Here is a 14,021-nt window from a genome sequence, read left to right as displayed (position 1 = left end):
GCTAAATAAAAACATTAATTTAATTTAGAAAATGTACTGTCTTCAAACTTGAATGGTGGTGTAACCTATATAGTAATACTATTTTTTCTTTACAAACTTTCATGATTTTAGAGTGTCTATCTTATTTTATATAAATAGCCAATGGAAATTGTAAAACAATCAGTTATTGGGTTTTATCTGATTAAACCTTTAGGTGTAACTAAGAATGATTTTTATCATTGTTTCACACAGACTTATTGTAATTTCCATTTAAAACACTTTATACAATCTTCTATTCCTTATGACAGTTCCCCTCAGGCAAAATAAGGATTTCAAAATGACCATTTAGCAGTTGGTTTTCTGCCTAAGCTTTGTGTCTAATAATAGAAATTTAATCACAAATCTGCTTCAAAGGAGAGCACCTGCGGGTACGTTTGCAGGGTCTGCACTAATTACACTGAAAAGGCTCCACCTTTGGGGCTTCCAGACCAATTTCTGCAGGAATAATTACTTAACCCGATGCTGCTCCCTGGGTCACAAGCATTGGCGGACATTGGTGTTTTTAGTTAATGAGGAACTGCTTCTGCAATGATCAGTCAACCCTCAAGGCAAAAGTCTGTCAGTTGGAACGACTGTGAGCTGCTGGCGGGTTAAAGCAGCTAACGTGAAGGTCACTACAGGTTGGAAAATACACTATTAAATACACCATCTCAGTCAATACTACAATTACAATACAATTTCTCCATATTAGTTGTATCTCAAACAAATCTTGCCATGTTCAAAGTTGAAAGTTTTGCCATTATTGTAATTTGTCAGGCTGAAGACTGATCGCTATCAGACTTTAAAAAAAAAAACATTATCAAAACTAGGCCTACCTAATAACATGAAATAACCGAATAAGAAAATAAAATAACCAAATAAGAAAATTAAACATTTCCATCAATCAAATAAGCTGACAACATTGCCAGTGAAATTCATAATTTATTGTTTCTCATGCATGACACAGGACTCTCAAACCATGCATTTGTCCTTGAGAACCTGTGTCAAGGATATCTGACTAAAGATCTGAGTCATTGCATGTCCTGATGATGTTAACAAGTCCCAGTACAAACTGAAGGCCCTGCAGCAACAATTAAGAATTAATGACCGTTACAAAAGCTCCAGAATATGTTCTCAAAACTAATCACACATCCACAAGTGGTTCCTTCCGGCTCAGGTATAATATAACCCTTCAAATCAAGCCTCGGCTTTACTCAGACATTTGTTGATTCACTTGTGCCGGAGGTACCGCCGGCCAATGAAGGGATGAATCTCACAACCGCCAGAAGCCCGTTCTCGGTCTCCTCACTAAACAATGGAGATGACCGTAAATTCAGTTTGGGGGGATGTAGCAGTTTTGATAGCGACAGCGTGGCATCCCGCAGCTCTGGCGTCTTTTCTGGATATGACACATTGGATACTCCGCCGAGTTATGACTTCTATACTAACACTGAGGTTTTTGGGAGAGCAAAGAAGTCAAGACCTTCTCTCTTTCAGCTTCACGCCAACCATCAGGTAGGAACGACATAAAACTACACCTTTTCCCTTATAAATCGCACATATAACCGCACTGATAAACTTTTAACCAATGCTGAAGAATGTCTGTTCCAGATAAAAGTGAAATGTTGATAATCTTCATTAGGATTCAATCGGATAGAGTTCATTCTAAATAAAATCAAATAAATAAATCTTTAATTCAGGAATCCACAAAGAAGTAGTCATGTTTTCCACTATTTTCTTTTAGGATGACCCGTCTCCACCTCCGCTATATGAAGAGCCGAGTGTGGACAAACAGAGCCTGGATGAAGATGAACCCATAGAACCTCCACCAGAACCGGCTCGCTTTGGATGGGCTCAAGGAGTCATGGTATAAGAACATTAAAGATTACTAAAAAAAAAATGTACTTTTTAAAACCGCACCAGAACATGCTTCTTGGTGCAACAATAATAAAAACATTGACACCAAAACGTATTTGGGGCCAAACTTGAAAATGCAAGAATTTTATTCCATTAAAAACTAAGTGGCATCTTCAAACAAATACTAAAACCTTTATCACAACTAACTTTCATTTTTTAAAGGCCTTTTTTATTTTTATTGAAAAAATATGAACTCAGCTCTCAAGTTTACACTATAAACATGTTCCACTAATATATGACAATCAAGCAAAGTGCCCAAATACTCTTAAATTTGAAAAATATATCTCTTGTCTTGTTTTAACATTTTAAACCTAAAAATCCTTTTTTGTGAAACTTTAGCTTGAAAATGTTTTTGTGCTTCTATTTGTGTATTATTTTTATACATAGGCTACATACAGTATATATACGTATACATATACACACACATGCACACATAGAAGCACAAAAAACATTGTTCAAGCTAGAATTTCACAGAAAGATATATATATATATATATATATATATATACACACACACACATACATACATACATACATACATACATACATACATACATTAATAAAATGTATATGATCAATAAGTTATGACAACATGTTTTACATTCCTTAAACCATAAAAATACTGTAAGTTAAGCAATTTTAAACTTTAAAATTATACCAGATTCAACTCGTTTTAAGTCAGTTTAATCTAATTTAAATTGAAATGACTTAAACATCCAAGTTGATTGTACTTAAAAAACATTTTTTTGTTGTTATATTGTAAGTGTTCATAAATTTTAATGTGTCTAAACTGTCTTTTTTCTGCCTATGGGTAAAACACTCCAAATATCTGAATAATATCAAACAGAAAGAATTTCTACATTGTGTTATCTAAATGGATCCCATTAAAGCTTCACTGTTTCTTGAACTCCCTGTAGATCCGCTGTATGCTGAATATCTGGGGTGTTATTCTGTACCTGAGGCTTCCCTGGATCACAGCTCAGGCAGGGATTGGTATGTCAATCTATGTTTTTATGTCTTTATCACTTCATTTTTATGTGTGTGTTTTACCGTTAAATTCCCACCTGATTTTTTGTGAACCCCAGGGCTGTTACGTTACAGATCTCTGTGACTTTGTGTTTTAGCTATACATAATATGAACATATTCCTCTTCACTTTAAAGGTCTGACTTGGGTTATAATCTTGCTCTCCTCTTCTATTACGGGCATCACTGGCTTGTCCACATCAGCCATTGCCACTAATGGCAAGGTTAAAGGAGGTAAAGACAATGCAATACATGTAGGCCTATGTGTTGAGTAAAATTGACTAACATGATTAATTATTTGTCTTTAAGCCATTATCAGACTTCTTTCCAGGATGCAATATTGCCTAGTCATGTTATTTATTAGCCTAACTATCAGATATCAGCATTGATTTCTTTTTATTCTTTGTAATTCTTTCCCCAGGTGGAACATATTTTCTGATCTCTCGTAGTTTGGGTCCAGAACTTGGGGGCTCGATTGGGCTTATATTTGCTTTCGCTAATGCGGTGGCTGTAGCAATGCACACAGTGGGTTTTGCTGAAACGGTACAGGCACTCATGCAGGTTGGTGAAACGGACCAGTATACACATAATTCACTGAATATTGGGGGGAAAAAGCCTACACCCAAAAATTTAAATGTAGCCTACTGTTTTTCCAAACTTTTTTCTTCTTTGGAACTCAAAAAACAAAATTATGAATAATTTACTGATTATCTGGCTACCTTATTAAGTTTATTTAACAAAGTTTGGGAGGAGCACGTTCATGTATTCCAACCAATCAGCGTGAGAAGAGGCCTCCTTATTCAGAGCAGCGCCATGACAGGTGTGAAAGCGAGGCTGTGATGGATCAAATTAGAGTGCCGAAGTTATGACGTCACTTATTAGGCCAAAACGCGGAAGTGAGTTCTCTATGGTTCCCTCGCCCTCAAGTCTATGGGTTTTTTGTAATGGTTTTTGCTAAATCGCCTAAAATAAGGTCTATGGTTAACAAAACCATCTAAATATTTTCACGTTTTGATCTATGACATAAAACACACCAGTTATAACCTGCTTGTGGATTTTTAAACTTTATTGTGTCTGCTTGTGTTTTTTTTAAACTTTATATTGGCTAGGCTTCAAAATGTATACATTTTGGATTAACTTGTAAAGATTATCTTGATAGACAAAACGTGTAAGGGTCACAACTCTTTGTTGAACACAGATCTTATTTATTGCGATTTTCCAAAAGTCTATGGGGAAAATGCATAGCTTTTCGATCGAGGGATCCCATGCGCCGCTAACCTCCGAGTTGTCCGACAAAGTGACGTCATAACTTCGGCACTCTATGACGAGAATGAAGAGGAGGAGAAACATCATTCTGTCAAAACTGGGGAAAAAAACTTGCTTACAAACTGAAAGTATTTCTTTAAAGCTCCTAGATCACTTATTATTTTCCACAGCTCATGGTGTCTGACGTTTTATGTCTACTAAAGTGTCTTTTAATTATATTTTTTATAATGTTTCGTCAGCAGAATTATCCAAAAACAGATTAAATAACAGTACAACCCACTGAAGCGATATGTGTGTCTATCCCTCACAGCCTCGCTTACATTCCCGGTGAAAAAAAAAAGATGGCGCTGCTGTGTAAACTGTAGGCTTGTTCGACTTGAACCGGCGCTGCGCAGACCGATCGGTTGATGACATCAAAGTACCGCGAGAGCGATTCAAAAGCATAAGGAGCCGTCTGCTCTCTAATCGCTCTCGCGGTACTTTGATGTCATCAACCGATCGGTCTGTGCAGCGCCGGTTCAAGTCGAACAAGCCTTGTCTCTTTAAAGTCGGCGTGAATCGGAAGTTGCGATACACTTTTCTTCCATATTATTGGACAAGATAAAAATGTAGGGCGGGATTTGATTTAGGTAATTGGAAAATGATTGGACCATTTGTTTCGTCGCCATCTCATGTGAGTGACAGGTTGTCCTGCTCTCGCTCCGAAATTGAAATGTCATCTGAAAAGAGAAGTGGCTTGCAAGAGGGAGGGGATCAGAGATTTTAATCAAAGAATATGAGGGAACATTAAAGAAAATAATGACGTGCACAAATAAATAAATTATAATCAATAGGCTACTACTGCATAAAAAACAAGAATTGTCCATTTTGATGGTGACTATTTCTCATATTTGATCATTGATTTTGAGACAGCCTAATAATAATAATTCATTACATTTATATAGCGCTTTTCTCTTCACTCAAAGCACTTTACATAGAAAGGGGGAGTCTCCTTAACCACAATATCTTTTTTTATGCCCATTAGGACACTGGGGTTAGCATGGTAGACCGACTTAATGACATCCGTATCATTGGAGTGATTACGGTCACCTGCCTTCTGGCCATCTCAATGGCTGGAATGGAATGGGAGTCCAAGGTTTGTTTCACAAGCAAAGCGATTTTAAGCAATTTTGTCTGGTTACCTAAATAAGTTCAGCTCCTAATAGTTTACACTGGTTTCATTACTCTCCCAGGCCCAGGTCTTGTTCTTCTTCGTCATCATGATCTCCTTTGCCAGTTACATTGTGGGAACCATCATGTCAGCCACTCCACAGAAACAAGCCAGAGGATTTTTCAGCTACCGAGGTCAGAGAGCAATGCAGTCAATATGTTCCACAAATATGCTAATAACAACACTCCATCTTCATTTTCTCAGTGCTAGTCAGATTACACTACCATATGTCCCCATAAAGTGTCTCAATTTGTGCCCAATAGCTGATATTTTTGCGGAAAACTTTGTGCCGGGCTGGCGCGGACCGGAGGGCAGTTTCTTTGGCATGTTCTCCATCTTCTTCCCCTCAGCTACAGGCATCCTTGCGGGTGCTAATATCTCTGGAGATCTGAAGGCAAGTTGAGCTCCCAGTCACAGCAATGTTTCCTCCAATAAAGCATTTCAGAAAGCATATTTATTTGAAATCAAGCCTCTAAAAGCTTTCTGTTTATTGTTCTCACACACAAAACCTCCTGTAGGATCCAAATATTGCTATACCCCGTGGTACAATGCTGGCTATTTTTTGGACCACCATCTCTTATCTCATTATCTCAGCTACTATTGGTGAGTATCAGAAGTATTAAAATATTTCAACCAAAAAAAAAAATTCACAGTAATGTTTAAACTGAAACCCCATGTAGTCCAGATGACCTTAATGTCACGATGAAACGGAAGTATAGCGACAAATTTTTTCTTCTGTACTTTTTATATTTATTCCCTATTTTGTATCTAAGTGTAACGTATTATTGTGCAAGAAAAAGACTACTGCAGGGTCTTCTAGTTGATTGTTGATTTGATTTTGATCCAGTTATGACATGTTAATTTAAATTGATGAGGACATAAATAAAAATAACAAAATAAACATCTACATGGATGAATTGTTCATAAGATCTTTAATATCTTTAACATTTAAGTAAGGCAAGTAATTTTTTGTCAGTTTTCTAAATATATATTTTCGAAATTGAATAATTATGTGACTCTACAAAAATGTTCATTATGTGGAAGTGATTTGAGCGTATTTTACGCAAATTGCAAGCTGCCAGCACACGCTCACTCATGTAGCACTAGCATCTTCCGGATTCATCAACATTAGAGCAAAATTTTGTGAGATATCAGTTACTGTGCACATTAATATGCCAATTGTATGTAGTTATATGCCAGTAAGGCCCATTGTATAATCCAGTCACACTTACAGATGTTTTATTTCCCTGTTGTTGTGCTCTTTAAATGCATTTTCAGGCTCCTGTGTAGTGCGTGATGCTTCTGGTAATTTGAATGACACCTTATCATCTTTGTCTGAGGACTGTTTGGGAATTGGCTGCAACTATGGCTGGGACTTCAGTGACTGTATCAAAAATAAGACCTGCTCTTTTGGACTCAGCAATAATTACCAGGTGACCATCATGTCTAAATGGTCATTGAGTAGTTATGTCAACGTGTCACTGAAAATATGAAAACATGCAAACTGTATAACGCATTGTTCTGGCCCCTAAATATGAATTGTTCCCATACATCAGCCCAAAAATAACCCTTTGGTGGTCATCGGTCATTTTAGATTTAAATTTGTTAAATTTTTAATATTTAAATTTATGAAACTTGGTGACTTTTCTGGCACTTGCTAACACACACAAATTATAGACATGATCAGAATAGACAAAATGTTTTTTTTTAATAGTCACATTTTGAATGGGAAATGCAACCATTTTTGCAACCATATATTGTTATACAGACATTTAGGGTATGTTTACATGACAACGATGTACTTAAAACAGAAAAAGTTTCCTTTGCATCTTTCACGTACAGACGACAACGTTGTCAACATGATCCCTATTCTCTAGTATCCACGAAAACGATTAAAAACGCTGTATTATGTTGCCAGGCCAGTAGTTGGCAATGTCACTTTGTAAAGAAATGCGTATACGCATGACATCACTGTTTTCACAAATTTGTGTCTTTGTAGTTTACACAGAGATGATAATGGTATTGTTTGCGTTTTCAGGCCCCCAAAATGCAGTTGTCGTGTAAATGAACGGCCAAAGCGCATTCAAAGTTTTCCGTTTTTAGTTGGAAACAGATGTAGTGTAAACGGCCCCTTAAATACCTTTGCTCGATTTTTAAGTTAATGTATATTGGAAGAAAAATATAAAATATTTTTTCTAATATTTGTATTATTTTATATAGAAATAAATGGTGCATAATTTGAAGGTGAATAATATATATCAAAATACAAAATATTAAAGAATAAATAATATTGAAACGAAATTTACTACAATTATTACATAAAAAAAACAAAAAAGATGACCTCTAAGTGAGGAATACCAGAGGTTAACAGAAGTAATATGTTGTTCTGTCATATATCACTTCAGACTATGAGCCTGGTGTCTGCAGTTGCTCCTCTGATCAGTGCTGGAATTTTTGGAGCCACTCTTTCCTCAGCCCTGGCCTGTCTAGTGTCCGCTCCTAAGGTTTTCCAGGTAATGAATGAGCCTCTGAACATCTTTATTCCTCCATTTATAGAGTGCAAAATCAATATTCAGTGTTATTCACTAATTCAAACACTCCTTTAACATAACTCTCATCCATTCCCCTTTCGGATTCCTTCCATTATAGTGCCTTTGCAAGGACAACCTCTATCCAGGCATTGGATTTTTCGGGAAGGGTTATGGGAAGAATAATGAACCACTCAGGAGCTATCTGCTAGCCTACATCATCGCTATATGCTTCATTCTTATTGGTAAACCACCACACATCAAAATTTGAACAAGCAATTGTTGGATGCTCTCAAAAAAAGTGCTTATTTTTTATTATAGAAATGTCTTTCTGACAAAGAAATGTTCTAATATTTCAGCTGAGTTGAACACCATTGCTCCCATCATCTCCAACTTTTTCCTCTGCTCCTACGCCCTCATCAACTTCAGCTGCTTCCATGCATCAATCACTAACTCACCAGGTGAGCACTTAAACCCACACATCAAGCCATGATGGGTTAAGCTAACAGTTTATGATGCAATATTTGCTTATTTAATAGTGGTTTGCTGTTCGGTTTAATGGTGCATACTGTAACCACCACAGGGCTCTTTCTTTAGATAATGGCAAATGCAAACAAAATATGTTTTACAGCACTCAAAAAACGCTGCATGCTACTGTAAATTCACACGTCTCAGAATAGCTATATTCCGCTCACTGAAGCATTTCTGATTTTTCCTGTGTGTGAGCAGGCTGGCGTCCAACTTTCCGATTTTATAGCAAGTGGTTGTCGTTGCTCGGAGCAGTAGTGTCTGTGATCATCATGTTTCTTCTAACCTGGTGGGCTGCTCTCATAGCCATCGGCATAATCATCTTCCTGCTGGGATATGTGCTGTATAAGAAACCCGGTAAGACACCTACACTCTTTAAAGAGTCTTTGTCAGAAATAATTAGTCTCATAAAGCTCATATTATTCCATCGAGCATTTCAACTTATCCCAAATGCGTATAATATTGCCAAGCTTTCATTATGTGCTTAGTGCATGACTGTTTTTGTGTTTTTACATTTCAGATGTCAACTGGGGTTCATCAATGCAAGCCAGCTCATATAACATGGCACTGTCTCAATGTGTAAGTCTTAACCAAGTGGAAGACCATATTAAAAATTACAGGTAAATGTTGTCATTTGACTTTTCCTTTGGTCTTTTGCTAACTTGGAAATGTTCCAATTGTGTTTTTCAACTCTTTTTATATTCTCAATTTTCATCATACTACTTTTTTTTCATCTGTTCTTTTTCTCAGGCCACAGTGTTTGGTCCTCACTGGGCCTCCCTGTACACGTCCTTCCCTAGTGGATTTCATCAGCACCTTCACCAAGAACCAGAGCCTTATGATATGTGCAAATGTCATTACAGTAAGTTAACGCATAGAAACTTTAAACAGGGTTGTGAAAAGCGGGGGTGGTCCACACCATTTTCTGGTTCAAATGCTTTATTAAATTCACATTGAAAAAAACTACAACAAATGTTTAAATACCATGTTTTTCAAATGTCCTTTTCCAAAGAAAGAAAGAAATCATTGAGGATTCTCATAGTCATAGAAAAGCCTACATTTAGCCTATCAGGAGGTATAACTAAAATATGCATATTTAAAAATATAAATATGGAAATATAAATGTCATATAAACCCCTTAACTGTCAGTCTCATTTTTGGGGCATAGACGCCAAAATTATATTTCCACTTTAAATTGTTATAAATCTGGAATACTTTTGGAGCACAGACTTAAGTTTGGTCTCTTTTAAAAGGAGGCACTTGGACTATTGTAGGTTATTGTAGAAGTGATTTCTAATTTTTTAATAAATGTATTTTACAGCACCTATTTTACTCCAAAACTGTAAGAAAAGGAAAGCCATAAATCTGAACAAGTTGTGTTTAAAATTTGAGGTTGATATCTCAAAAAATGAGCTTTCAGGGAAATTTTGTCTGGGCGCAGTATTAAACTTACATACTATTTATTAAGTAGACATTTGGCAGTATTTGGTTTGAATTCAACCTCTAACAAACACATAAAATACATGCTAAAAAAACAGATGTGTGTTATAGCTCACAGCCACATTTCAAATGTAGAATCTTTTAAAAAGAATATTTAAAACATTTTCAGACCCTTTTTTCCTCAAAGAAATAGAATAGATGTTTTGAACTCTTGGCATTAAAACAAACTGAGGTTTCTACCAATATTTCGTGAATTTTCATGTTCATCGCTATTTCAAAATAATGGTCTGAACACGCCTTAAGAATCTGAAAATATAATAAATGCAAAATAATAAATTACTGTTCCTGTGTCATTTGTATATTTTTAAAATCATTTCCAGTAATAATGAACCACTGGAAAACTATAAGTTCAAAAGATGTGGGAACCCTGCTGTAATATTATTCTCATAATAATAGATTGAATAAATTTGGATCCATTTTTCATCTTGGATGTTTCTTGGAAACATAGAATGCATGTTTTATCGTTTCCATAGACTTCCAACTCTGTTTATCTCTCACTGAAACTTTGTGTTAAACAGTTTGTGTCCCTGCACAACACATATTCACAATACATCAAGTTTTAAAAGTTCTTTGCAACTCTGAACACTCTTTCATCTTTTCCCCTGAGCACATGTTCTGTGTTTGACTGACTGTGTGTTATTGACAGGGGGAACCCTCGCCTGGCCCTGTGGACTCAGCCAAAAGCAGTCCTCATATAAGCTGGCTAAACAAGCGGCGCATAAAGTCCTTCTACCACACTGTAGTGGCTGATGACCTTCGTGTCGGCGTACAGATGCTGCTGCAGGTCACCCATAATGCACTACGCTTCATGTTCTAACTTCAAAACAAACATCATTTATTTCACTTTTCAGAGTCTGATGAAGGTGTACCAGCAAAATGAGGCTGATAGTCTGGTAATGTCTGTTTATGGTGGTTCTATTCCAGAGTACGGGTTTGGGTCGGATGAGGCCCAATGTCCTAGTGATGGGATTTAAGAAGAACTGGCGTAAAGCTCAACCAAGCAGCATTGAAAACTATATTGGAATTTTGCAGTATGTATATCATATAGTTTAATATTCCCTCAGTGTTAAGTTCTGATGAAGAAAAGTCAAGGCATGTGACAGTTCCATGTGATTTTAGCGATGCATTTGACCTGCAATATGGTGTATGTGTTCTTCGGATGAAGGAGGGTCTTGACATAAGTCGAACAATGCAAGCACATGGTATGGACTGTTTCAAAACCCCCTTTCTAACAATTTCTACAGTTTATGTGCAGTGACGGAATTTTTTCTCTATAGTCAATCTAGGGTTCGAGACCGAACAAGGACTTGACACAAGGAGCTCAACTACTACTACATCAGCCACAATTGATACATCACGTGTGTATCCAAACTCTTAAATACTGAATCTTTTCATGGCTGTTGGACTCTTTGCCAAAACATGTTATCTCCTGTGTTGCAGTGGACCCTGAGGCACTAATGGCCATGTCCCAGCCAACCAGTGTGTTCCAGACTAGACAGGGAAAGAAGACCATTGATGTGTATTGGCTCTCTGATGATGGGGGTGAGTTGATATTCAAATAATGTGTTATTCTTTAAAGATTTTGCAGTGGAAAAACATGGCTTAACAACTCATTGTGTTGTCAGGTCTGACACTATTAGTGCCGTACCTCCTGTCTCGTAAGAAACGCTGGGGAAGATGCAAAGTGAGGTTGTTTGTTGGAGGTGAAGCTCAACAGATCGATGAGCAGAAAAAAGAGTATGCATAACCTTTATTGAAATATTATTTGTGGTAACACTTCATAATAAAATGTCCATGATATAAATATTACATGATATAAATATTTTTGAACTTTCAAAGGTTTGGGGTTGGAGTTAATGATTTTGAAACAATTCTCTTATGCTCACCAAGACTACATTATATTTAAAAATATAGTAAAATATTATTACAATGTAAGATGGCTCTTTTCTATTTTAATATATTTTAAAATGTAATTCATGCCTTTTATGGCAAAGCTTTACTCAGCTTTACTTAAATTTTCAGCACCATTACTCCAGACTTCACTGTCACATGATCCTTCAAAAACTATTCTAATATGGCGATTTGGTCCTATAATTTTTATGATATTATCAGTTTTTTTGTGGAAACCAAGATGCATTTTTCTTGGATTCTTGATGAACGAAAAGTTGAAACAAAAAACATTATTTATTTCAATGAGATTTGTAACATTATAAATGTATATACGTGAGAGTGTTTTTTTTTTTAATGATATATTGATATCTTATATTATTAAATATAAAACTAATATTTAATCACATGATGCATACAATATATTAAAATTATATTTATTCATTCATATATATATATATATATATATATATATATATATATATATATATATATCTGTAAAACTATATACATCTTTGAAAATCATTAATTGATTTATTTAATAATTGTAACAAAATTTATTTAATTGGTCCTATGAATGTCAAAGTCCGTTAAGATGAGCTTGCGTTTGTGTGTTGTCAGGCTCAAAGCTTTGATCAGCAGATTCCGTCTGGGTTTCCAAGATATTCAAGTTCTTCCTGACATCAATGGAAAACCACAGTCTGAACAGTACAGTCTCGTTTATTCTATTCAACTTTCTGCAATGACCTCTTAAATTAATGGACCGTATATTCCTATTAAAAAAAATGTATTTCTGTCCTCAAATTATTGAAACAGCATTAAAAGATTTGAAGATCTCATAGCTCCGTATAGAGTAAGTTCAGTTCAAAAGGATGGTCAAGAAGCCGACGAGACAACAAAGGAATTCTCCTGGATGGTGTCTGATGAGGAATTCGAAACGTTCAAAGCAAAGGTAATTTAGGTCAAATGATGGAGTTAGGATACAAAGCCTTTAAAAAAGTTGGTTGCCTACTTTCATGCATGCTCTGGTTAAACATGTTTGTCCTGTGTTTGTGTAGTCCCTTCGACAGATCCGCCTGAATGAAGTTATTCAAGATTACTCTAGAGATGCTGCATTGATCATTGTGTAAGTGCTATATACAGGATGTTGTGCCATGATGTAATTTAGATTACATTTAAACAAAACCGTGATCAACCAGTTTAAGCAATGTGACTTTCTGATATCACCTGTAATTTTTCTATATTTCATTGTTTGGCAGAACTATGCCCGTGGGGCGGAGAGGGGCATGTCCTAGTCCCCTTTACATGGCCTGGCTAGAGATCGTGTCACGTGACCTTCGACCTCCAGTTCTTCTTGTCCGAGGCAATCAGGAGAATGTGCTGACGCTCTACTGCCAGTGAACACCACCTTTTCCTGACAGAACTGTTCACACGCGTACAACAGATGAAAAGAAACTCAACTTGTTAATGACGTGTTAAAATAATAACAGATATATACTTTCATTTGGTTTCATATGTGTGGTTAATAGGGTGTTTGTCTTAATTTGTTTAACTTTTTATTCTCAATTCAGAAATCAGAATATATTTTATTTGTTTTTGCTGCTTTAGTTATGTTATGCACTTTCTCCAGAAATAATAATTCAAACAAAAGACTGTATTCAAAGAATTTCCTCTTAAAACCACAAATTATGTGTGTAATTTGCCTAATTTACTGTACAATAATCTTTGTTGATTCTGATTATCTTAATTCAACAATTAAACAATTTGCATATGTATATCTGAATGTTTAATACATTACTACTTATGTATGAAATGTTTATTCTTTTATTTTATTTTTATGGCATTTAGGTAACGTTAAACTTTAAAAAATAATTAATTGAATCATTAAAAATGTATTTAATCTGTAATCAAAATCAACTCAGTTGAATTAAAATTAACCTATTTACGACGTTGATTTTAAGGGGAGACAGTAATTTTATGTTTAAACTATAGTTACTTTTCAAATTAAGTTAATTTTATGTTGATAACAGTTAATCTGTAATAAATCTCAAAACAAAAAAAAAACATGGATTTGAGCCTCAACGCCCTGGGATCTCAAAGTGTCCCATATTCGTGAACAGACATGCTCATATTTCTGTAAAACT

At 35.6% G+C, this 14,021-nt stretch overlaps 1 protein-coding gene across 1 annotated transcript; it reads left to right on the top strand.

Annotated features, from left to right (window-relative positions):
- Positions 1-1,215: 1,215 nt before the first annotated feature.
- On the top strand, positions 1,216-13,650 carry slc12a3 (solute carrier family 12 member 3). Its single transcript, XM_077193363.1, has 26 exons — positions 1,216-1,533; positions 1,763-1,885; positions 2,852-2,927; positions 3,097-3,192; positions 3,380-3,519; positions 5,249-5,359; positions 5,457-5,568; positions 5,698-5,828; positions 5,953-6,037; positions 6,713-6,867; positions 7,840-7,947; positions 8,084-8,207; positions 8,322-8,423; positions 8,692-8,847; positions 9,011-9,110; positions 9,241-9,352; positions 10,637-10,774; positions 10,915-11,021; positions 11,110-11,192; positions 11,268-11,348; positions 11,431-11,532; positions 11,616-11,727; positions 12,499-12,585; positions 12,694-12,829; positions 12,936-13,003; positions 13,137-13,650. Exons 1-26 carry the CDS (start codon positions 1,285-1,287, stop codon positions 13,276-13,278), a joined length of 3,036 nt encoding a protein of 1,011 aa, XP_077049478.1. The 5' UTR covers positions 1,216-1,284; the 3' UTR covers positions 13,279-13,650.
- Positions 13,651-14,021: the final 371 nt, after the last annotated feature.

This window comes from Siphateles boraxobius, unplaced genomic scaffold (assembly GCF_051911475.1).
Source record: "Siphateles boraxobius isolate OS27281-9 unplaced genomic scaffold, OSU_SipBor_1 31, whole genome shotgun sequence".
Taxonomy (NCBI): Eukaryota; Metazoa; Chordata; class Actinopteri; order Cypriniformes; family Leuciscidae; genus Siphateles; species Siphateles boraxobius.
This window is presented reverse-complemented; position numbering and strand designations above follow the sequence as displayed.